The sequence below is a fragment of the Plectropomus leopardus genome, chromosome 11 (assembly GCF_026936395.1).
Source record: "Plectropomus leopardus strain MGB_pleo_1.0 chromosome 11, ASM2693639v1, whole genome shotgun sequence".
NCBI classification, from domain to species: domain Eukaryota; kingdom Metazoa; phylum Chordata; class Actinopteri; order Perciformes; family Serranidae; genus Plectropomus; species Plectropomus leopardus.
Window position 1 is genome coordinate 4,022,509 of NC_142186.1, and position 27,272 is coordinate 4,049,780.

At 38.7% G+C, this 27,272-nt stretch overlaps 1 protein-coding gene across 1 annotated transcript in view; it reads right to left on the minus strand.

Annotated features, from left to right (window-relative positions):
- The window catches only part of tsnare1 (T-SNARE Domain Containing 1), a 201,540-nt gene that overhangs the window by 81,936 nt on the left and 92,332 nt on the right, over positions 1-27,272 (minus strand). Inside the window, exons 5-8 of the mRNA XM_042490496.2 lie at positions 25,479-25,569; positions 25,298-25,372; positions 25,036-25,092; positions 16,594-16,749 (exon numbers count right to left, since the gene is read on the minus strand). Coding sequence (XP_042346430.1) covers positions 16,594-16,749; positions 25,036-25,092; positions 25,298-25,372; positions 25,479-25,569 — 379 coding nt within the window. The remainder of the gene's footprint in view (positions 1-16,593; positions 16,750-25,035; positions 25,093-25,297; positions 25,373-25,478; positions 25,570-27,272) is intronic.

A 27,272-nucleotide genomic window follows, 5' to 3' on the forward strand; every position in this document is an offset into this window, starting at 1 on the left:
AATTGATTGCTATTTATTTTTCTTTATTAATTTTTAATTATCCACTAATCAATACTTTCCTTGATAGGATATTGATCGTGTAGTGTTACCACAGTGAAGAGTATAAAAGCAAATAAATGTTTTGTTGATAAATTTTAATTGATCGTTGTTTATTCAAAGAGTATATTTGTTTTGAGCATTCAAAACCTAGTATATGTAAAAAAAAACTAATTTTCGGAGTTTTTCAGTTAACTTTACAAATTTTGTTTGCAAAACATAATAAAAAGTAGCTAATAAACTGTTAATAAAATGTTTGGTAAAGGGTTCCATAAAGGGGAAAGTGTTAAATGTATACCCTAAATGGTCAGTGTATCTTGAGAGATACAAACTGTATTTTGGAAACTTCATTTCATATTTAGAAAAAAGAAGTTGATATTCTGTTATTTTAGCCTAAATACATTAGACAATAGCAATTGACTGATTTCCCAAAATATTTATTTGTGTCTGCCCATTTACAGGTTAATGAGCTGCCATGTAAGGTGCTACGGTAATATCTATAAAATGATTTTTTTGCTCCTCACTGCTGTAGCGTGACAAAGTGTTCTGGTAGAAGAGTTGAACACTGTTAAGGCAGCGCAGTGCCGATGGCTGAGAACAGTGGAACATGTGCCGTGTTGTGTTTTGGAGGCTGAGTTGTTGTGTATCTCAGGTGTAGACTGGTTTAGGGAGCACAGCTCTGACTCCGTCATGTCAATTGCCATTTGACTGCGTCCTGTGACGTATCCGCTCTCCTTAGGCACATTAGTCATCATTCGCTGTCAACGCTTGTCATTTCAAGTCCCCTCTGTTTCCACTGCATACTGGCAAATCCATAGCCCACGGAGGAGGGAAGTAATTCTTTACTGTGTGAGGAGCTGCTCAGTGGAACTCTGTGCTCCCAATCAACCCTGAATATAGATCAGTCTGCAGCCTTACATGAACTCAAGTTGAACAAAGCCAGATTTTTTATGTAAAAAATCCTAACATCTTATCAGTTTAAATCACACAGCAGGGCTGTGACAGAGACAAGTGTTCCAACCGCACTAATTTAGATGCTGTAGATACAAATGAGAACACCTGTGTTCAGATTGTAACTGAAAAAGAAATGCACTCAATGCACAACACAGGCGTTGAGTCAGAACAAAAGAACAACTGTCCTTCACAGTGAGTGCTCCATCACCCGCACTACACATGAAGAACTCATGTGAGTTTGCGATGTAGAGTTGGTATTACATGCTATCTGAGTTATGAAATCCCTCCAGCATAATACATTTAAAGTTAGCTCAACTCACCCCAAGCTTTTAATTAAAGTTCCACAAGTGATATTTGTGTGCGTCAGTGAGAAGATAGAGACCTGCTGCCTTTGCTATTTAATTGAAAGAGAAACATCAAAACATGACTTTTTCACATGTTTCAATAGATGTAAACAAACTGTGTTAACATTCCATACTGTGGGCGCAGTAATCTTTAATGCTTGCTAATGTTGTGTTTACATTTTGACACCACAGATGTCTTCTTTTATCTCAATGGATTTGAGCTAACTAATAACAGACAAAAAATGTTAAACATGCTGAGGAGATTTACTGGATGGATGGTTGTTAGTGGTGGAGTCACAAAGTAGTGTTACAAAGACTCCAGTTATGAGATTAATTGGATATAAACAAAACTAACAGTGGAAAATTGAGTCAAATCATCTCATGCCACTGATGATGGCAGCACATGTAGATACATCAGCCACTAGCTCCTCATATCCTTGCTACTTTTTCGCTAAGTTTTTCTATTTTTTCTACATCATGGCCCCTTTCTGCTGATGCATGACTTTTCTACAATAAAGAAAGCAGTACAATAAAGAAGCAGTGTGGGGCTTAGACTGAATGCAGCAGACTGCAAAAGGATCCCCACCAACGGCATACGCTGACCAGCGGTTAGACCAGAGGGCAGAAACGAAACTGAAATTGCCGGATGAAGAGAGGGAGGAGAGCCGGCATCAGGGTGAGGCTGATCCGACTTGGACCGGGAGCTGTTCCTCTACCAAACCTTCTTTTGGCTAAACTCTGGATGAGATGTGATTCTGGCTTACTCAGCGACGGGAAATCTGGGGCTGCTCTGCGTACATCTTCACAGAGACATGGTGAACACCTAACATCCCGGATCAAGCCGTTGCACTGGACGGGCAGACCTTGTCGAGAGCCATAAGGACACAGGACTCTGATGCAAATTCAAAAAATGCACTGCAGGAATTGAATGATGCCATCAGCAGCAACATCACTAAGTAACAGGATGGAATCTTCATAGTAGCTGCTGATTTTAACCAACTCATCTTTCAACTCCAAAGATGTAGCAGGATCAAGGACAAATTTAATGTCATGTCTTAAATTTTGTTTAGAAAATATCTAATACATCTACCTTCTACCTTCTTCTATCTTATCAGCTCTCTGGCTGCCCCCTAAAGAGCTGCACCTTGTAGAAACTTATAATTGTTTGATAACTGGAAAAGTGATAAAATATGTAGCTCCTTAGAACATAACTTTGTGCATTATTACATACAGCGATGGCTATTACATCGTGATCCTGGTGGCATTTACAAACCTAATGGTAGGTAGGGGTGTAACTATTCCATCAATCATCATGGCTATATCAGTTAAATTAGCAACAATCATGTATCATCAGTGCAAAGTGTGGTGGTTAACATGTGGCTTATTAGCCACAAAAACTACTCATCACAAAAAAGAAGGCTTAAAATATTCAGTTACAGCTACTTCATACACATCTACACTTAGCAGTTAAAAAAGCCACTGGAAACACAATGAGGGGTTTGCAGAAATCTTGATAGGATACTTAATGTAAAGTGTACAAATGTGACATATCTCTGTTTTGCATTTATGTACAATGGAAACAGATTTTTCTGGTTTGGTTTGTTTTCTCATTACAGGTTATATGTAACTGTTTGGTGCTCAGTATTTCTATTCCACTGTTGCCAAACTATTACATTATTAACATTAATAACACATTTTATTTCTTTATTTTTTAACATAGACCAGACATTTCTTATCATTATTTTTTCAAATGTTTTATTCTATAAAATTTTGATATCTAGGCTTCTGCCATTGCTATGTGTAGTTAATTATAGCCTCAAAAATTAAATATATATATATATATATATATATATATAATTTTATTTCTTTTACTCACATATTCACAGTCACACCTGGCATGACAAAATTAAATCTGGCTGAGTTTGCAGAGTTAGTGAAATTTAAAAATTACCCTACCGTTGGAAAATTCAGATTCAACCTTTTTACTCATTGCTGAATATAGATGAATTATTGAAAGAAATTATGAAATGTCAGTTGTAATTTTGTATAATTTGTACTTTGTTTATTTGTCTCTTGTATCTCTGTTTTCATTAAGAGAAAAAAAATGTCTCCTCATGTTGTTTTTCACACACACACACACACACACACACACACACACACATATATGTGTACGTTTGAAATTGTTAAAACACCCATTCAATTAAAATATTATGTATTATTATAATTCATTTTGGTTAGTGCCTGCTCTTTTATGTCACATTGTGTGCTATTTCACATTGTTGTTACAGTTTATTGTGGGAAACATACACTGAGAAGCAATTTAGCCTGGCAGCTGGAGGCCAGACCAATCAGCAGACTGTGGGGGGTGTTGGGATGATGACTGTTTGTTTGTTGATTAATGCTCAAGAACAATTATTAAGATTCCAATATTACTTATCTGCATATTAGATTAAAAGGCAATGAAAACAGTCTGCAAATGTATTGTCTAATTTTTGTTTCAATTTTATTACGAATCTGATTTATTGGATAAAACAGGGAAAATTAAAAATTAAAAGTTATAGGATGGTTTTCAAGAATGCCTGCCATCTTGTTGTTGAAGTTTGAAAATCAAAGACCAATGACAGCCCAGAGAGTGGCATATTGGTCCAATCAAATAAAGGAAGAATTCTTGTTGATGACTGCCATGAGCACGTTGGGCCTCATTTACAAATATGTGCACAGAAATGTTTTTACTCAGGGAATAAACTCTTTGAAACCTGAATGAATTAGCTTGATATCTTTCAAAACATGGGAAGAAGGCAATGAGCAACACAAAAGGAAATGACCCAAACTTTTTCAAGAAATTAGTAAAAGTCCCTTCACCATTTAGTGTACAAAGAGTCTGTCTCAGTGCTGAATTTGTTCACGTACGAAAAATTCAGATAAGAAAATAATGATGAATCCCAGATTTCTACTTAAACATCCATACACACAGTTTTAGCAAGGATATCTGAGTACATACTGTTTGTCAATGAAGCCCAGTGCATTATTTGTATCATACATTTTCTCATATGATAGGAAACATAGTTTAGATACAGACGATCAAAGTGTCTAGGACAAAGGACAGATAGGTTTATCTACTGTTCTCCCTCATGCTTCGTCATTCACCCTCCCTCCACCTCATTCATACTCTCCTTGATAAGTGTGCTTAATGCTGATATGAAATTCTCCCCACATCTCCCACCCGAGCCCAAAGGCATCGGGCAACAGGACACAGTGTCACTGCCACAGCAGAAAAACCGTTAAGCAGATTTACTTGCACGCTTACCGGCGAGAAAAAGGGGGGGGGGGGGGAATAAACTATGACATTTTTTTCCCACACTGACTGCATGAGAGACATCTCTTTTTTGCCCTTACTGAATAAACGGTTTATATATGTAAAATCATGTTTTCTCACTGGCGGTTGCCCAAGGACCTAACACCCCTGAATATGATAACGCGATGCCGGCAGCGGGGCCTGAAGGGCAGCGAGGAGACCAAGCTGAAAATATTAGAAGCAGAGGTTACAGCCTGCTCAGGCTCGACCTGCTTCCTCTTCTGTGATTTCTAAATAACAAGGATGGAGGCAACGAATGACATTTACTCCTGTTACTATTATTGAATAGCTCTGTAGACTTGTACTCTCTGCCACACAAGTGATGCGCCTAAGGGGCTGTAAATCTGTCCATCCGTCCATCCCAGCAAATCCTCCAAATCTAATGACAGAATACATAGTAAGGCCTGTTAGGATAATATGTTATCAACTTATCGTACAAGATATGAACATGACCAAAATCATTTTGGAAACCTTGATATTGCCTGTTGTGCTTACAAGTGTGTCTGTTTATGTTACAATGTCACCAACATTTTTGAATAAAAAGCCAGGGTTTCCCAACCATCATAAGACTTGGGTGCATTGATCCTCACTTTTAGTTTTTCTTTCCCACCTGAAGAAAAATATAACAAAACTGTAAAAACAGCACAGCCTCGGTTACAGGTAGCCTGCAGCTGCACTTTTTTTTTTTTTTTTTTATGCAAGAGCCGCAGTCTTTGCTTTTCCAGCCCCTGGCAGCAAGCCAAAAAGTCTGTCGTTTTTAGGTTATGACCACGTTTAGATGAGAACCGCCTTGCTAAAAACAGAAAAGTCTTTCCTTTGTGTTTTTAACAATACCCAAATTCATATAATTATGTTGTGAGAATGATCCCCATGAACAGAGATCTGCAAAAACAACCAAAACCGCTGTGGTATGCATGCAAGGCCACTAGTTGGCAATGTAACTTTGAGATGAAAAAACACTGAAGATCACAACCTGCATGTGTAAAGTGCAGCTGTGACATCACTATTTGAACAGGATCTGCGCATTGCCAGTTTAAACGGTGACAGTAGGGGTTACGTTTTCAAAAGATGACACTCTGGAACCCGGTTGCAAATGTTTGCATTTTCAAGCCCCCAAAACACTGTTGTCGTGTGAATGACAGGCCAAACCGCAACAAAAATTTAACGTTTCATGCAAGACCCATTGCAGTGTAATTGGCCTCTTAGTTTCCAACATCTTGCCCCTTGAAAGTCAGCACCTCCAATCAGCATTAAGAGAACCTCAGTCAACTGAGATTACTTGAAGTGAAGCAGTCCTTTTTTCCCTGTGCAGTGTACAGGGGATGTTTTGGTCCCCAGATCTTGCTGCGGAGAGATTGCTTTTGACTTTTGGGGACTTTTTGCAGCTGCTGACAAGCAAGCAGCAGCACAGACGAAGAGGAAGACACTGCATTGTAAGGTGAAGAACCAGTAGACTAAAGCTTGGACTAAAATTTTGTATGGAAAACAAAACAAGTTGTTGAATATTTATATTGAGGTGCCAAATCGACTGACATAATTCTGAATCAGGTACAGACCTTTGTAGGATATCATATGACCTGTTGTATGAGAAAAAGTTGTGCTATCATATTCCTATTTTATCAGTAACATCAAATGGTCTCAAAATGACACGAATATTGTTTATCCCAATTATCTTTGGAACAATTTATTACCCAACAAAAGTATTTAACATGAAAACACATATGTGGTTTGTCCATGCCCTCTAGAACACACAGAAAGCATTTTCGGATCTGAAACCACTATCAGCAGGATCATCTATCTTCCAAAATCTCTTGCTTTGGAAAAATATATCTGTTTTATGATATCATAAAGGTTTAGAAACAAACAAACAAAAAAAAAAACCAAAAAAAAACCCATCTGATTGGGTTTCTGGAAACATCATGGTTTGGATTCCAACTAATTTGTTGGAAACAGGAAAAAAAAAAAAAGCAGCGGCCCGGAGTTGGATTGAATTGATTGTGGTATATGTAGCGGTGGCAGTTTTGTCAGGCAGAAAAATAGAAGTAGTCCATTCTTCTGATTTCACTTTATTATATTTTAATTAAATTTTAATTAAACCTCAGTCCTCTTAATCTTTTGACGTGATACATGAAATAAAGTTAATAATGCTCTTGAATTAAAATCTATAACTGAGTTATCTTTTATTTAACAGTTCCTTTTACAACAATACTTTTACCTCTACTGCAATTAAATTTGCGACAAAGTGCCAGAGCTCATTAGTTCATATTTTAATACTAGAAGTTAGAAATGTTGGAAATTAGAAATAAATGTACCTGCTGTGCTTACTGTCAGTGTCTAACTTTTGCAGAAATGACATAGATTCTTGGGCAGTGTTGTTTTTTAGGATCCTAGTGGGAACCTAAAGCCTGTATGAGTACGCTTTAGTGGATAATCAGGTGTGGGGTGGAATATCAGCATTTGGATTTCACAGAAGGCTGATATTCTCATTATCTCGAGCAAGCCAGCAAGCACTACGTGATCTGCCATCGTACTCTTAGCTTCAGTGTGTAAAGAGAGGGAAATCAATATGGTTTTGATTGCCAGGGTTAATAACAAATGCTTTTGCTAATAAACCACTTTCTCTGTGATCCTTTCTGCTGAGGGTGTAAAAGTCTCTGCGTTTGTCTACGGGGATGAGTTATCTGGTGGTGATTCCCACCATACCTGTCTCCACTCAAGGGTAAACTCTGTGGACAGATCGTCCTGACTATGCATTGGTAGGACAGACACGCTTTGCTGTGGGCCTCTGTTATTCTTTTTTTTTTCTTTTCCTACCGGGCCAGGTGTTGTATTCAGAGTCCCCTTGAAAGCTGTCCTCTGTTATGCCCTGAGTTTTTTATGAATTCATTTTTGATGAAATGATCTCCTGTGCCAAAGCATATAAAGTGCAGCTGGGAGGTGACAGTCTAAGGTGGGGGGGTGTCAATGTGCAGGAAAGTGCTGCACAGGCTGGATACTAATATTCGGAATATTTCTTGTCAGAACATGTGGAATAATAAAACTACACTCAAGGACGATATGTTCAAAAATTCAATTACAAACAGGGCCCCGGACAGCTATCAGCTCCCCCAGGGCCCTGTTTTTAAAATATGGTTTAATTAATACAGCCAAACATGATGTTACCCAGTTGGAATTATCTTGCTCATTCTAATCCAGCTCACTTGGTTCCTCAAACACAGTTTGAGCATTGAATTATTCATCTCGGATGAAATAAAGAATTAATAATTAGCAATGTTCTTATCATATGGTGGCAGTATTGATTCAGTGGTATGACCCTGTGGTAGAGCATAAATATGTGTCACTAGAAACTGAATTTGAATAATTTCTATCTGAATTTGAACTGCTCATCTCTAATAAAAAATGTGTCCCATCATGTCATTTGTATTTGCATTGTCTAACTTAAATAACTGCATGGAAAAACAGAATCTGACTTGCATAATTTAAAAATGAATGTATTAGCTTGGAAGTTAATACAGTTGAAAGTGAGTGAAATATTATAAAAGTTCATTAAGTTGCTCCAAAACTGTATTTGATCCTCACTGAATATTCAACTCTCTAATTCCACATTTAGCTCACACAATTTAAGAGGAGAGAGGATTTTTCCCCTGATTATTTAATTTAAAATGGAGGGGTTTTTTTTCTTTGTATTGTCATACAAAGGTGGTAATTTAATATCATATTTTCAAACTCACTGGTCTGAAAACCATTATGAACTTTTAGCTGAATATAAACCTTACCAATCATAACTGGCATTGCAATGGATCTGTCTTTGTGTGTGTGTGTGTGTGTGTGTGCGCGCGTGTGTGCGTGTGTGTCCGTGTGTGCGTGTGTGTCTGTGTTTGCATTAATTTTGTGAATTCAATTCCGATATATAATATAGAAAAATAAAAAATAAAAAAAATAAAACTTTAAAAAATATATATTCCAATCAAGTGCAAAAGTGCAAAAAGTTCTGAGTGCAAATTGATTATTTTCATTATTACTAAGTGCTGACCCTCCACCTTGTCAAAAACAGCTAAGGTGAGAACAGCACATCCCCAGCACAACAGTGCACAATGCTGCAGCTACAGATCAAAGAAACATGAACAAAGCATGAGCCTGTATGCATGGACAAGGACAAATTGAAGCTTATTTGCTAAACCACATGCACGTGAGACAGATTATTGAAAAAACACTGTCCACTGGACGGGCCACTGAAGAAAAAAAGAGAAGAACCACAGCTGGCTGGCTATGGAAATCCCCCTGTACTCAACAGGATAATTGATTTGAATGTACTGTGAAGAGGGGATGCTGGGAGTTTCCCCTGTGAGGGGCCTTGATAAATGCAAGCTCATCATACAGTGCTTGAAAATGGTTGAGAACCACTGATGGAGCCAGTTTCACTATGTGTTCATACTTAGTTCTTGTGAATTAAAATGGGGACACTTAAGCCAAAAAATCATGGTCATTCTGTGTCTTAAATCACAAAGTTATAAGCTTTTTTTTATTGGTGCCTCAAAAGAAATCGGACATTTTCATCTAAAGTCTTGTCCATGTTTCAGAGAAATCTAGATTTGCTCAGTCGTCCATGTACAAAGAACACTGCACAGGACTGGTCTTGGAGAGGTCTTTAGGAAAACATAATGGTGGTGTAGACATGTGTGGAACGCCTCTGTAAACTGTGTAAACCCCAGAGAGAATGTTACTTACAGTCAGTGCACCATGACTACCAGCTGCAGCCAGGAAGTCTCGGCAAGGTTCACACACATTCAGTCTCTGAGGAAGGCGAAATTAACCTCCGAACACATCCAAGCCTCTCCGCAGAGATGCAGGCTGATAACGATGACGGACTCTATGCTCTGTTGGTCCTCTGGGAGGAGAGCAGTGGAGAAAAGTGAGGTGTGACGGGGCTAACGACAAACACTGCTGATATAGAGGTAAGAAGGGATGAGGTGGGGGTGCTCGGATGGTGAGGCGAGGAGGGTGGTATGGAGGTGAAAAAGCACATTGTCAGATACTATCACTCTCCCCAAAGTCAAGCCCCTCAGCACCTGCCTGAGCGCTGACTATGACATTTATCCGTGCTGCTATGACTAAAGCGCCGGCCAGACGACCCTGTCTTGAACACAAACCATCTGACTGGCCCATCTCGGCCGCCGCGCTGAAATGAAGCTGTCATTCCCGCCACCGCTCTTTCACTGCGTGTCACTCTGCTGCGAGAGATTGATGCTCTTCCCTTTTCTTCCGCTCCTATTCAGCTCCTGCAGTGGGATTAGCCGATTTGAAACGTTGATGAAGTTCAGACGGCTCTAACTGGGCACAGAGATACGTCTTCATTATGCTGTGAAGTGCTCCTAAAGCATTATCATTAGTCTTCAAACCTCTGGATGACAAAAGCTTGGACTGCCACATATAGGCCTGTCATTTTAAAAGCAGACTGCGGTGCCGTATGTCTGGCCTCTATCTGCTTTCATTCAGCCATATGGTTCTATGACCAGGAATGAAATTTTACAATATGTTCACAAAAGTTTCACCAGTAGATTTTGCACATACGGAGAGATCAGGAGGGCTGTCAAGACCATTCCCATCAAAAATAGCATCCATAAGAAAGGGAATGATAGTTAAAGACTGTCAGAGAAACACGTTTTTAAACAACTGACCTATGACTAAGCCCCACCCCCGAATGCCACGAGCCAATCACATTTCATGCAGCTACACAATGCACTCAGACATCCTGCTCGTAGACTTCCACAGAAAAGCATTCGAATTTTTTATTTTCCTGCTGTTCTATTTACATTTATCCAGTTACAACTTAAAAAAATGGTAAAACAACGTGCATGGGGTAAATGCACCACTGATACGAGGTATCCTGAGAGGCTTGAGAATAAAATGTATTTTATCCCATTCCCTAAACCTCACATAAACACAGCAGAGTGTCTCCTTTGGATTAAGCTGTGTGGCAGACCACAGAGTCAGCTCAATGTAAAAAGAAGATAAACAGGGATGTCTACATTTGCTCTAAGGTAACGAAGACATAGTTTTAGCAAAATTTGCAGCAAAGTCACAACTATATATAACCTCATACATTATGTCTGCAACATCGTGTAGGGATGGGTATCGGAAACCAGTATTAAACATGCCCCGGTGCAGAATTATTAAAGATCGGCGGATCAGTAAGCTCCAACATTAACAGTTCTGCTAACATTTGCTTTTACAGTTTTTATCTTACTACCTGCGTTTCTAATTTGCAACAAGATTGAAAATTTTGTCGGCAGCTAGACTATTAACCAAAACAAAATGATCCTCACACATCACGCCAATTTTTCCTTCATTGCATTGGCTTCCAGTCTCTTTTAGGATCCATTTTAAAGTGCTTTTAATCACATACAAGGTTCTGAATGATCTTGCACCAGAGTATTTAACTGAACTCATCCCACTGTACCATCCAAACAGGCTCCTCAGGTCTGCTAGTCCAAGCCCAGTCCAGATGGATAACTAAAGGTGATTGAGCTTTTGCGGTACTTGCTCTTCAGCTGTGGAACAACCTCCCACTGAGCATCAGATCTGCTGACACTGCTCACGCGTTTATATCACGTCTGTAAACATACTTTTATTGTAAGGCTTTTCCTACTTGTTAATGGACTTTAAAGCAGCTATAATGGACATTTTATGTTAGAAAAATGTATCAAATGACAAAGTGGAAACAGTGTGGCTGAGGAGCGTTGCTGGTGGTGATGAAAATACAGGGAATTATAGCCTGACTAAGCAGCTCCCCTCAGCTTTACTGAGCTTTACAGTGTTCATAGTTTAGCTACCTGACCCACAATCTTACCCATTTGGTTCACTCTTATCACCATCATAGTGTTGTTTTCCAACACAGCAGGCAGCTGATTTCAGTGAAAAAACTGTAAAAAGCCTTCTGTACACTTTCTGCTCAGCAGCAAATAGCAGACACACAGAGTTAAAAGGCCAGCTGGTGAACACAGTGGAGCATTTTGCAGCTTAAAAGACAAAAAAACAGAACTAAAAGAGTGTCTGTTCGACTAAGATTCATCAGGTCTCCAGAAACATCAAATAAATGACCAAGGTTCTCCGTAACTGCTGGATGTGGAAATAAACAACCGTTTGCTAACAAGTTTACCAACTGAAAGGTGATACACAACAGTGTGTCTACAACTAAAAGGAATAAAGTCCACCAGTTCATACGGAACAGATCATTATACAAATGTCAAATATGTACAGAATCGTTGTTGGACAATAAATAAGCACTGTCATGTTCTAGGTTCAAACATAATAGCTGGTCTTCATCCCTCCTTGAATGTTCTCCCTGAGTCAGTGTAGGTTTATTATCATGTCCTTTGGCTTTCTCCCACAGTCCAAATACATGGCTATGGATGTGAGCATTAATTTGTCATGAGTTTGTCTCAATTACCCTATGTTCACCAAAAGAAACATATACATAGTTTTTTCTTTTTCTTTTTTTAATATATATAATGTTGGTGATAGATTGCTTTCCTTTTGCCTGTAGGTGTACACCACTGTGCAGAAGACAAGTATGCCTTACGTATTACTGGTTTTTGTTGTGACACGAAAACAGGATTAATATACAGTTACAGGCAATATTGAGGCAAGTGAAAATGTTATGGTGGTTACCTCTTTTTAATATCTGTCACTTATAAATCACTCTTTCAAATTCAGTTATGGCTAATTTGGAAGGGGCTGCTTGGACGGATATGAACGGTATTTTGTGTCATTGCATCATGCTGTAAAAGTGTGTTCACGCAGCTGTCATATTTCCATGACTAGTACATTTCTACTGGAAACAAATGCTAAATGTAACCTCTCCCACTAAAGAAGAAAACCAGATATTATGCCTTGATTCCACCGGCAGCGTGGCAATGACATTACATCTGCAATGTTGTTTTGCTCTGTCCTCCACGCAACTCTTTATTCCACCGGGAGTGTCTGTGAGTGTTCAGAAGCGGAGCATCCTGCTGGCTGATACTGTAGATTTGCTGAGATTGTGCTTATTTTGACATTTTCCCTTGATTTTGTGGTAGTTTTCCCTTGATTTTTCACGATTCTACCAAGGATGAATAGGCTACAAATATTAAAGCTTTCCTTTTCTGTTTGTTTAAATTCTGTTTATTGATGTTTTTGCCCATTTTGTTGTGCTGCAGCCAACATTCCAGCCATGAATGAAGTACATCAAAGAATTCTGGCTGTATTTCAGTCAAAAAACATGCTCATCTTGATAATTGTACAAATCAGTATTAAAAAAAACCCAGTCATACATGGAATAAATAGAAGATTTGTGGCTGTTTTAGTTAAAAACATTTCCATCTTAACAATTATACAGATGAGTAATTAATATTCAATCATGAACGAAATAGATATGAAGATTTTAACTGTGCTTTTGTTAAAAAAACAGTACTGTTCTTTTTCTTGTAATTATTATCTACTTTGTGTCTATTTTGCGTACAGTGGCTGCTGGCAGGAGCAGATATTGTTGATGTAACGTTTGTTAGGTGAAACATGATCCGAGGCCGTGCAAGGCGTTTTATTTTGAAAATTGACTAGATACATCTCTGCTTGACTTCTTGTCGGGTACGATCTGCACTGTGTGGCTTGACATGACTGCTGTCCGCCTCCGGCAAAAATAGGTGTTTAATCTTTTGCATCAAGGCAGACATCATACAGCAAGGCTGCCCACATTGGAAATTTGATCAATCAAATTTGAGATATCTTTGAAATGAGTTTACAGTATTTAATAGACTGATGTGGTCATTATGGCTTGAAAAGTTTAGTCTGGAGACATTATGATTCCATACACATGTTACCCAGGTAAAGGAACAAACAGCTCTATATAAGCACCTTAGTAATTGGGTAGCATTCAATATCCTGCAGCAGCATGGGGGTACTGTGACAAAATACTAATAAGTTTTTGGAGGTGGGAGAAGAAGATGGAGCCTCTCTGAGTTTCTAGTTACTAACTTGGCGTGTGCCGGCCTCCTGGGAGGCTATATTTGACGAAAACAAATACCTAGTTTGTTTTTCCTTTTTTTTTTGCTTCTTCATTTTTTGGAAAGTGTGTTTTAAATTCAGGTGTTTTCTATCTCAGAAACCTGACTGTTTTAAAGGTAAATGGCCAGGGCTTCCTGTTTGTGGTGTATAAGACTGTAGGCCATGAACATGAAAACACAGGTTCTCATTTCTCATCTGACACAAGGTGCAAGCAGCTTAAACGGGCCCTCGGAGAATATCGGTAAACAGGCTTATAATCACAAGGCTGCTGGTTTTGAATGTTGTAGGCTGGCTGGGAATACATGAGTGGGGAAAGTGAACCTTGAGTGACATTTGTTTGGCTTCTGGGACATGTGTGAAATATATCTACACAGGGACATTTTTATGGTAAATGCAACTCCAGAAAATCATATTATTAACAGCAAGAAAGTAATGTTGTGTGGCTTGTGGGCCCAGACACAGGGGCCTACGGGACTGGGGGCCTAATTACACTGCCTTTGCGTGAACTTTGTGTGACTGTTATTACAGGATAAGGAAGAGGAGTTTAGGCAGCTCAGTCGCCAGAAGAAAATGTAGCATTATATGTTTCTGCAAACATAGATGCAATACATTTGTATGTTTCATTAGAGTCATATCAATGTTTCTAAGATGACATAGTATATGAGCTGACTGTCATATAGAGGTGGAAGTGGATGATGGTTGATGTGACAAGTAGACGAGACAGCTGTAGACCACTAAGACCACTAAGTGGTTTATCCCACCAAAGATGGGTATTTTTTAGCATTTCCAGCTGAATTAGTGCCACCACCAAATATAGGTGTTCGTGTCGACCCATTACTGCATCTCCAGTGGCGTTTTGGCCATGACACATGGGTTTTTTTAACAACTGCACTGCATTTCCAGCAGCCTTTGTACCACCAATTGTGGGGTTTTTTGGCGAACCCTTACTGCATTTCCAGCGGCTTCTGTGCCACACAATGTAGGACTTTTTTAGTAAGGAAAAAGGAAGGTATGCCCGCACACTTACTCAGTGCCACAAAAGGTCTTCCTCAGGTGATAGCTTTTTTGAACAAAGGGATCCACACCCATATATATAGATACTGGACACCAATAAGCTGATAAGCATGATGATGCACGTGTGGTAAACCGAAAAAACCCCAATGGGAGAAAAACTTCACAGATCATTTAAATACAACCAAACAAGTAAAAATGCATAGTAAATACATATAGAAACAATACATGCAGTGGTCATCTTTAGAGAACATCAATAATATCATTACCATATTTTGGCAATACCTAGATATACTGCAATACACACACACACACACACACACACATACATACATACATACATATATATATATATATATATATATATATATATATAAATATACCATACAAAAATACAATACAAAAGTACTTTTTTAGTGACCCTTTTATCAGTGCCACTAAACGTGGGTGTTTCAAGCCAAATAACTGTTCTTTTCCATTCCATAATCAAGTATTTTTTGTGCCTAAGCATAACCACGTGTTAACGTAAGCATCGTTGAAAAGCGTACAAAAAACATAATTCTACAAAACATGCAATGCCAGCATTTATTCTGGTGTTTGGTTTACTTATGGAGCACAAGTTTTCTTTAAAAAAACAAAACAAAACAAAACAAAAAAACCCCCACCAAAACCATGTTTGTCTCACTCAATACTTTGTTATTCTGACCTCCATACTTGTTCAAAAAACAAACAAACAAACAAAAAAAAGAACTTGGTAATATTCTGAAACAGCTGGTCACTGTAGTTTTTATCAAACATTTGTGAAGGACAACTTTCAGCAACAGATTAATCTACATTTGGTTCTCTAGTGAGTATTTAAGGCTGCAAGATGTAGTGTGACATGCTGAGTAAAATAAACTAGTGGCTGTGTGCATTGTGTGCAATTTGGCTCATCAATGAGCCAAACTGTCAATTTGGCTCATTGATGTGTTCAATCATTTTTGGACAACAATGGAACATTCACAGAGGGTGGCCATTTTCTGGGTTTAAAGGACAATAAGAAAATTATTGAAACTACATTTTAAATTTGAACATATTTTATATTTTACATATATAAGTCGAAGATCTCAGTCAAAAGTACTGATATCCTGCTTCTTTTCTCTGGATTCATACTGAGTTGTCAACAATACTGAGTCTGACATTTTATTTTATTGTTATACAAATTACTTCCCACATAATATTTTAGTGAAGTACATAAAAGGGTAATACAAAGCCAAAATAATTTAAATGAACTGTACTTTAAGAACATATAACTTTCAAAACAGGCTTTCTGTCATGGTTTCCAATCATTTTCTCGGTAGTGGCTCTGTACATACTTGTGGAGATGAGTGTCAATGTGGATTTGCCCTGTAAATTTTGGGAAGGAGCTAGACAACCTCTTTTCATCTCCAGCCAGACAAAATATAAAATGTGGGTATTGTTTTCAACCAACAGCAGCACTTTGCTGTTAAAGTCACCCTGAAAAGGATGCAATATAGGAGGACTGCTATGTACGAAGGGGCGTTAAAGCGTCTGTTCCCACAAAGCCATTTTCCCTCATCAAGAACGTTTCACCTGAATCAAGCACAACCTGTACTGTCAGTGGCAACTGTTAAGGTCTTCACAGAGTTTCATTTTTGTGTGTGACGCAGTTACAGACAGGATGCCCTGTGCCACTCATTGGCTACCGAATGAACACTAAGTTTTTCTGGTTAGTGATTGCACTGGACAACTGTGTGATCTCTGTGTATGATTACTTCAGTTGTTCAAATGACATGAAATGTGTAGAGATACAGTACATGTGTAAAGCTGAATGGATGTCAGTGTTCTTACTTCAATCTGCAGCAGGGCCTCCTCCCTTTGGCGAAGTACCTCCACATCCTCCTCGCTGATCTCGGACAGGAAAGCCTGAGCCCCTCCCTCTGAGCCGACTGGTTCACCAAACAGTGGACCCTCATCGATCAGCTCTGCGGACGGTGTCTGAGGACTCTGTAGGCGGACAAACAGATACAAAAACACAAGATTTGAATAGATTCTATGCTGTGGTTAGAATAGTAGTAAATACAGCAACAGCTGAGGGATTACTGCTGTGTATGATGCCTGGTAATGTTAGTGTTTAGTGTTCAAAAGGGCAGCAGAAGGTTACAATTCCACCGCCATGGTTACAAGTTATCCTACAGATAATCCTACAGATAACCTATGCCATACAATACAGACTACATTAGGTTATGTGATTATGAGATTAAAATAGACATAGCAGAGTGTTATATTTTAAGGTATAAGAAATGGTTAGTTGTCAATACAGCAATTTTTTGAGAACTCATAACATAAACATACTATTTTATCGACCCTGAATAATCAACAGATCAACACATTATCACTTTCAACCCATCAAATACAGACACTTGGTCAGTGACCCTACACATCAAACCATGATGCTCTAGGTACCAGTCCAAAGTTACATTTGATAGGTCAAGGACGCATTTAAATTTAAGATATAAAATAACTAATTGGTGACTTTCACACAGGACATGAACAGCAATCTCCTGGGCGAAAGTCCTGTGCTTGTTTGACCTACCTGCCCTACTTGGATTTCTTACTTTCTCCATTGAGATGATGACTTGGACTGGTGCGCCGCATACAAATTCTAAAGGCAGCCCTGGTGGGATTCTAATTAATGCTGAGGACCATTGAACAAACATCAGTATTTGAAAATTTAAAAGTGAGAACAAGTTAAATTCACAGGTTTACTGCTTGTTAAAGGGGGAACTAAGATATCAGCAGCAAGTTTAGAAAAGTTCAACTATCATCAACTCAGGGAAGTTTTGGCATAAGATTGCCAAAAGCCACCTTTTGCATCTGCCTGTCACAGTGTTATTATACATCAGCGGATGGCCGGATGGCACCAGCCACGTCACTTGAGAATGCAGCCGAACAGAACCTGAGGAATCCGCATGAAACACAGCAGAACAGCATCAGGTTGAAACGCTGCCAGTAACAAAGTAATATGAGGAGCGCAAGGACACCTAAAGGATGGGTCCAACAAACCCAGGACTTTAATGTGGGAGCCTGGTGTTCCTGGTTCCCATTTGAATGTGCTGGGTTTTTTTGTCAACACCTTACCATGTGCCTCTTTTCCCTAATCCTAGCCATCTGTGCCCCTGTTGCCCAATCCTAACCATCTGTGTCAGCATGTTCTTTTGTTTATGTCCCAGAGTTGGTTGCCATGTGGTTTTGTTGCCTAAATATAACAAAGTGATGTGTAATCCCACCATGTGCTTGTGTTGACATCGCAATAACAGCATCCTGGCACGTAAATAGCAGATGTAGAAGGATATCTAGACTTGACTGTTGACACAGAAATCCGCTTCAAAGCGGCAAGATGTTAAGACTTGGGATGAGAACATGTTGTATATACATATTTATCAAGACTTCTAGGAGCCATAGTAATCATGATGGGAGCAAAGGCAGATGTCAGGAGAGGAAGTATTAAGAAAGTTTGCGTAGGGTCAAAAAAAGACAGGACCTTCACCCAGGAGATGTCTATTTGTGTCCATGTTAAACCAAAAATCAAACTTATATTAATATAATGTAGTCATTTGGCATACATCCCATTATGTTATGTTAGTAACAAATATACTTATTTTAAATCCAAACCATGATCCAAACCTAACCATGTAGAGCAACCGTGACTGTTCCGCAAAGCTAACATGCTAACAAATGCAACTAACAGCTAATATTTGTAAAAACATGCTGCTGCTGCTATTTGTGTATGCGTATTGCTTGTAAATTGAATTTGTAAAACAAGCTCCTACATACTTCTTCAACCTCCAGAAGGGACTTCATGCATCCACATTCAAAGAAAAATACTTACAATGTCCACCTCTCTTTTTTGTAGGTAATCAGTGTCCTTTAACAAGTTCTTTTTCTTTTGCATATCTTGTCAAAGTAAGCCACAGCTACAGCCACCACAGCGGTGACAAAAAGAGTTAATATCTACCATTATATGAAAATGCTGAATATATATTTAAAACAATAGCAAGTTTAAAACAAGCAATGTTTAATTTAGGAATTAAAGAACAGACCTTTCAATGAAGTGGATGCGAATTTGGTCTGGCCAGCTACTGATATTTGAACAGTGCATGTTAGCTTAGTGAAAAGAACTGCAGGGGTTAGCCAAGAGCGAAGCTGTTAATCCATCAGCATGTGTACACTCAGTATGTACATTCTTTATTATATTTGCAAACAAAAGCAGAAGAAAATGAAAGAAACCTATAGTCAGAGTAAAGCCTGTTCGACTTCTTTTTTTTCTTTTTTGCATTGCTAATGTGTTCCACCTTTGTGTGGCTCACTGCACAACTAATTCATGGTAGAGGGGTCGGTGTGGGTCAGAGCACAAGGACCAACCCGGGCTGAGTCACAGCAATGTGTCTACTGGCCACAATGTGACTCACCGCTCCTCAACAAATTCTGCAGCATCGTGCTCACTCCTCCACATACATACCCACCGCCAGTGCTCAAGAATATATTAGTACATCACACAGATAGGAAAGGCTCTCAAGACAATCATTCTGACACCTTATTGCACAAGTTCACATGCTGCGGAAAAGTTCACACAGTTTCTCGAGCTCCCTGCTGTCGATTCCAGTCAACTGATGACGTGAATTCAAAGATGTGGGAGGAAAAGAGTCAATAACATTTGCATTGATCTGCAAATGTCTGTCTAAATGCACATATGTACTGCATTTTAGACGTCAGGACACCTCCTACTGTTTGCTACCCATGAAATGTAAGAACCTTCCACCTCTTCAACAGCAGAAAATACAGACTCTGCTTCTACTGTCACTGCTATGTAGTTTCACCAATTTGTTCTTCCACAATGTACTTGCTGATTAGTGAACTTGCTGCAATGTATTGAAGGTAGTCAGATTTATATAATGTACCATCCACCATGCTGCCCCCAGAGACCTTTACCCCTAATGCTAGTAGTATAAAAGACCCTGATAATATGCCTTCAGAGGGACATAAACCCTTAATACACGACTCTCCCCTCTGGAAGAAAAGGGAGATTTTTAGAGGCTCTTTGTGAGCAAAATGGTTCTTCACAGAATTGTTACTGTCCAACCAGTTGAAGAGTTGAAGCCATAAATGATTTTCCCTTCAGTTCAGCAGCGAGGTGGTGTTCAAGATGGGCCCTTCAATCAAAAGAGTTCAAACCTCCACCCCACTGAAGTACTTTTGAGTGAAACACAGAGGTGCCGTTCTGCTGCTGGACTGACCTTTCTCCTGAGGCGGCATTCACACCAAATCAGGCGTTGCGGGAAATAGCTGCAGGGTTGTGCAGCGGTGTGGGTGTGTCACATAAATGGCCCATTTGTGGGGGAGTGGAGGGTGGAGAGTCCAACTACAAAAAGCCAGTCTCTCCATTTCAGAGACTCAGTATTTGTCTTCAGTAAGTTTGTTTATGTTGGCGTAAAGGATCTGTAGTATTCCATCTGATTATTGTTACTGTATCTTTACTGATACAGAAGATGGATGTGCAGGCAGACACAAACAAAGCAAGTGATCTGCTTTATGGTTGTCGAACCTTTGTCAGTAATTTAACCATTTATTAAAAATATTAAAAAATATTGAAAATATTTTTTTCAGCCAAGTGCCACCTGACCAGCCGATCAGCTGTGAGTGCCATTTGACATATTCAGTGCAAAGGGACTGTTTCTCCGCACATTCAGCACAACCTGACAGAACATAACGTGGTATCATTCTTGCTCGTCATATTTTGCTGCTTGGGCAGAAGGCCAGCAGCAGTGGTTAACATCTGACACAGCTATTATTCTTACACCGACAGCAGATGAGCTTGACTGTCACTAAATGTGTTAATGGCCATTGGGCAATTTTATTTGTGTGATGCTAACAGTTGGCTCTGTCACTGTGTATCTTTGACTCCAGTCACAGAACTCTGGTCTCGCAGCTACAGTCTCATGATAAATAGAGAGGGACAGAGTGGGGCTAAGTGAATCAATACCCTGTGTGAAGACTTTCAATGACATTAGATATTTAGTTCTGAAAGGTCAAATGTGGGGTAAAAACTGAGATGACTGGACAAAATAGGTTGCACAGAATTCAGAACGGGCTGAATTTGCATTAACTGCTGCGATCGCAGCATCGTGAAATCAGGTTGGGAATAATTGTAGTTGCAGCAGTTTACGAGGTTAACAATTACACTACAAATGGTAATACTGAATAAAACTATGGTTAATGAATTGTATTTACAGTTTTATGGAAGTTATTATAGTATAATATAATTTTAGGAATTATACATGAGTAATATTTTTTAAATGATTAAAACAAAAATTAAATCTCACACACCCCCTGAATTACTCCCAAATACCCCAAGTGGTACGTGTTTCCCCATTTGAGAATACTAGGATAGTACACACAAGCTCCTGATACATACTTTGTTATTATTCACTATAATAATTAACAATAGATAGAGACTGTATTGCTTGTTTCTCATGGACTGCTGTGTCTTCTGGTTTAATTGGCAGTTACGTGATTGGCCACTGCAGCATGACGTCAAGTTACACTTCTTCAGAAGTCAATTCAGTTTCAACTTTTTCAACTTACACTTTTTTTTTGCTTATGCTTGCCAAGAGTTAGATGAGAAGACTGATACTGTGCTGATGTGTGAATGCTAATTATGAAGCTACAACCAGCAGCTTGCGAGCTTAGCTTAGCACAAAACATGAAAACAGGGGGAACAGGCTGACCTCACTCTGTCCAACACCTCTAAAACTCATTAATTAACACATTTTATTGTGTTTTTTTCATTATTACAAATAATTAAGTGTAAAACAACAAACAAACAATGGGTTATGTCCTGCACTATTTCCAGATTAGGACCAAACCATAAAATTAAAATGTATACAAATTAGAAAAAAAACAAAAAACTTTTTTTTCAAGTTTGAACCATATTTCTCCATTTAATTGAGTTAACTCTTTGCTGTGTGTTTCACTATTTACTTGTTTCTTTTTTCTTTTCTTTTTTTTTCCACTTTGCAGCGTGTTTCTGTAAATGCCCTGCATGACCCCATGTCAAATTAGCAATTTTTTTTTTTTTCATTTGCTTGTGTTTTGTCCATTGTGCTCCCACTAAGTTTTAAGCTGACTGTATCATTATCTAGACATCATTTACAGAGAAACAGTCACTGATTATGAAAATCTCAGTCTCTATCCAACAATGCTAATTAAAAACATATAAAAAGAAAGCCTTCAGGTACAAATTAGTAACCTCATGAGACATAGGAGCCATCATCAGTGTCATATTCTTGCTAGTGTTTTCTGAAATTGCACTGCATTGAGCTTTCATGACCATTGTGCACTTCTGCACTTTAGCAGTTTATTTCCAACAATAACAGTTTAGCAGACTGCAAACAGCTGTGCACAAACGAATTTAAACACGTGGATGAAGCATTATTTATGAGCAGGATAAAAATATTGTTCTTCACTTATGCTGCTTTCTCACCCACTCAGATCATTCAGTGGCCCGAGTGATCAGGGGTCAGAAAAATGCAGAAACAAAGCATTCCACCTTCTGTATAATCCTATGTGTTGAAATCACTAGAGCTATTTTTTTTCTATTGGTTTAAATGTGACGGGGAGGGTGGTGGCTCATTTTTGGGTAATTTCTATCACTCCGTCTCAAATGCTTCCTGGATGGTTATCTGATAGGCCTTAAATGCATGAAATGACTAAATGTAAATTAAGCGGGAACAATAATTGGGATTTGGCAGACGTTGGGCAGTGCTAAAAATTGGGGAGTGTAGCTTTAACAGTTTTTAATTGACTTTAATGGCCTTCATAAAGTGACCAAGAGAGCTCAACGCACCGTAAATTTCCTCAGTAAACAATTAAATCCAATATGACAACCCACAAGAAAAAAAGAAAATGTTATGAAAAAAAAGTCAAATAAATACAGAGTTTTTTCAATATGTTTCCATCCTGAGTCATTAAATATCAATGCTTGGTCAGTGCCGTACACATCTGCATTTACTTTGGCTGCTGCAATTACCCCAAATACAAACAGGGATCCAGTGGTGGTTCAAGCACATCTGGTGCCCTTAGTAAGCCTGTACCGATTTTGAAATTATGGACCGATACTGATACCAATGTAATAACAATTTGGCTGATAGCCCATACAGTCGTTTTTATTTTGTTCTTTATGTTGATTTTATTTATTCTTCTTTTGTGCCAAGGAAACAAAGATATCTACACTGTAAAAAATGCTGACACTGTTTTAAAGTAACCAAGCCCTTCATTACATGAACATAGTGAGCACAAATTCAGTGATACACATTTATAAAACAATCTTCTTTCACCTGGAAAACAACTTAAAAAAAAAACAAGCAAAAAAGTGTTTACACTAACATCAAAATATGTTGCTGTTAACTACGCATACAAGTATGCATGATAGCTGCCACATGTCCCCTGCTTGATTTGGTGCGGTGGCTGCGCATGTCCCCAACATTAACGTGAAGTGGATGCGAGATGCAGTATGTATATAAACAGCGAGAACAGTGTCGAGGCAGAGCGGATGTGACAGAGCAAATATAGTATTGGCAGAACAAGAGACACGTACTCTGCATTGTCCTGACGGGCATGATTTACAGGACTTATGTACCACCTACGTTGCCGCTGCTGTCACCCTTTGTGCCTAGATTTCAGCATCATAATGATAGTGACCTCCTCAAGTGTCACCATGTATAGTCACCATGTGTAGTTGTATGCGGCCTGAGCTCTCTTGTGTGCCCTCTGAAGTATCCTCCAGTAACACTTGTTGCGTATAGGCAAGTCTATACAAAAAGGCTCATGACGCTGCTGGACACAGCCAGATGCAGCCTGACACGTACACAAACACAAGGTTTAACAGCAACTCTATCTCCAGCCTAAATAATTCATCATAAAACCCTGTCTAATATCTACTTTATATTGTTGTGAAAACAAATATCTCCTTCAAACAGCTGTATTTATTCTAAGTTTCTCGCCTAAAGCTACATTTTCCAAGATTACATTGAACACACCATGAGAACGTTATTAATTACCTTTGCCTCAAGTTCATATTTACTGAATAGGGCTTGAACGCATCACAGTGTAACCCTGTGCAGTCTCCCTGTTCTAACGTTAATGAGCTCTTCCTCCTGCTGATCTCAACAGATTGCTGATTTTTCAGTTTCTTTCTCTCCACACACACTCCTCTCAATGGTGAAGTGGTAGTTGATGAGGTGGGTGTTCTGCTAGGTAGAAAGGCAGGTTACAGAGGGGGAAGTAGGTAGGCAATGCTCTTCAATATATTTCAATGGCTTTTTTTGCTGGGAGGTGGTTGTAGTTATACAGCCATAATAAATATCCTCTGATATCCATTTGCCTCACGCATCGTGCATTGTTCAGACTCATGATGACTTTTTTTTTTGTTTTGGGTACAAGTTTGGTGCCCTATATCACCTATGGCAAGCACTGCCACTGCAGGGATTGCACTGATTAAGGTTGTATATAATTTTGTTTGGGTGGAAGATTTAGATTCTAAACAGATAATTCACATTTAAAACCCCATAGGAATACAATCTAAAATGCTTTTATGCCGTGCACAATGTCAACCATGGAGCAAGAAAAATCAGTGAAATATCTTTTTTTTTGGGACAATGTGTGGGAAAAAATGATAAAGATCTGAAATTCCTAACCTTTTGTTTTGGATGTGTTTTCATGAAAAGTCAAAAAACAAGAAACCCCTTGTGACTAAAAAGGAAATTAAGAAAAAACATGCACTGTAGCTTTATACTTTGACCTATTTGAAAAATTCCAAATGATTTGTTTTTTGGTCCGCTATTACTTTAAATTCTGTGAAGGAAATGTTGAAATTCTACTACGGACATTAATGGGTTAAGTAATACAAAATAAGGATTTGTTCACTTACGGTCCGTCTTTCTGTCTGACTTTCATTCTTTACTTAATACCAGCCTCTGTCTCTTTGCTTTCATAAGGCTGCAGAGTAAAAACTCTTGCCAGTAACCATTTTAGATTCAGATGAAAAAAAAACCACACAGAATGAGAGTTGGATTTGAATGGAGTCCACTATACCAGAGTGGAAAAGACTAGACAGCTTCAAAGGAGCCCTTGTGAAGATGAAATCGAGCAGAGAAATGGCATCTCATCATACTGCTCTTTTATGAATGACATTGAAACAAAGGGCATTTTTTTTTACCCACAGTATTAGCTTACCTTCTTCTTGTCTTTCTGTGCAGGAGGCAGCAAGGCCCTTGAACGCTCTGCAATTTTCTGAAAGAGGAACAAATGAAGAGATAGGGTCAAGAGGAGTGTTGTTTTCCTTATTAAACAAGTCCGTGTTTGTTTTGCCTGTAAGTGCAAAAAGTTAACCTAAAGATGTGTACAACTCTCTGTAAAAGAGCATTTCTATTAGATATTAATAATTTGTTAACTATAGTAATGAATTTATGCAAGCGAAGAAATATATTGTGGATACCTTCTGCAGATCCCCATAGCGCTGTACAGACTCTGAGAGTTCAGTCTTTAGTCTGGTCAGGTGCAGACGGTCTTGCTGTGCAGCAAAACAAGATTAGCCTTAATTAGCTCAAATGTTGTCTAATCCACTGTTTATTCTTCAAAATGACAGTGAATGAGGGAGGAAAGGGAGCATATAATACCCGTGAAGAGCCACTGATTATATCAGAGAGCTGTTTGATGAGTTGGCTTGTGCTGGTGATGACTTTGTTGGTTTGCTGCTGCATGGAGTGTCTGGGGAAAAACGATTGGAAACGAGGGAGAGAGGGAGAGACATCATTAACAGGATAATTCAGAAAAAAATAAGACTTGCCAATATGTCTATATTTTTATACAAAAATGATCATGAAATTATAGTTTTAAGCAGTACTTCATTCCTATTTTGTACATTTTACCCAAAAGTAACCGCTGTCAAGTCAAAAATGATCAATTGTTCGTGTGGTTTCAGAAATGGAACAACATCAGGAACAAAAGCTTCCAGAGATGAACACTGGATTCACTGGCTCTTATACTACAATGCAGTTACACAACAAAATGTGAGTTGTACTCCCTTTATGCTGCACAAGAAAAAAAAATATATATATATATATATATATATATATATATATATATATATATTTTGCTGGAGAACAGAGGATAAGTCGAGGAGTCTCACAGCCTGAGGAAAGAAGCTGCTCTGTACTCTGGTGGTACTACTTCTGTTTCGCTCTCCAAACGGCAGCTGGGTTAACAGGTTGTTAACAGGTTGTTGCTGGGATGGGTATTACTTGTTAATATCCTTTGGGCTGGGCTTGTTATATTTTGTTACATTTATACTCTAGCCTGACACCTTTCCAATGTGGGATTGTGTCCAGTCATTTTGATACACCGACAACATCGCTTTCATGGTCACAATATCCCATCTCCCCCCTCTCTACAATGGCCTCTCATCCTGCCTCCAAGTGCTGTTTTGAATGGCTATAAACATTTTTGCCCTACTAGTTTCTGAACCAAACTAGTTCCAAAATGAGTCTTTCCCACACCTAATTTTAAACCGTTCAGATCATTTTGACAAAGAATGAATTTGTTCAGAGACTAAATGTGGGTTCCCAGCAGGAACCAAAAAAAAAAAAAAAGTTCCATTGCCATGCTGCTTGTAATGTTGTCACAAGAGGAGAAGTCACATAGATCACTCAATGGAAACACAGTCATCTTACAACTGTATTTTATCAATATTTTGAAAATATTGCTTGAGTTTTGCGCAAATTTGTAATGGAAACCTACTTCATGGAGAAGTCAAGTGAGAAATTGTTGGAAAAAAAAAAAAAAAATACTGGTCACTGGTCTCATTAATAGTTGATCCATGGTCGTTTTATGAGTAAAAACAGAACGAAAGTTTGCAGGTAATCAATCTAATCCATGATTTTGTTTCCACTGTTTAGTTCCATGGTGGATTGTGCAACGCCTTACATTGATGACACATTCTTGATTACAATGGTTTCACTCAAAACCAGTGGAAATGCTAGCTGGTTCACTAGTTGCACCAAGGTTCCAAGAATCCTGCATGGAAGCAGTGGTTCACAGTGGTTCATGCCCAAGCAACTTTGACTGAAAGTAAGTTCACAGTAGATAGGCCAATGGGTATTCAGGGGATCTTAGTAAATTCCTGGAAAAGCTGAAAATCTGAAAAACAACCCCTTTAAGTAACCCCTGCAGGACTCTCTGAGCCAGCCTGCTCTCAGGTATGTATGGCTAAGATTACATTCGACCAGCAGAGCCACTGAGTATTAACACTTGTCTGATCGAGTTGAACAGTGTACCACGGCCAAATCCTCTCTGCTCCTTCATGTTTTTACTGGAAAGCTTGACTGGGGTGAAAGGTTGAAGGTGCGACCATATTCATACCTCACCAGCACGTCTGCTGGAAGCCCGGGTTAAGACAGTTATTAAATATCTAT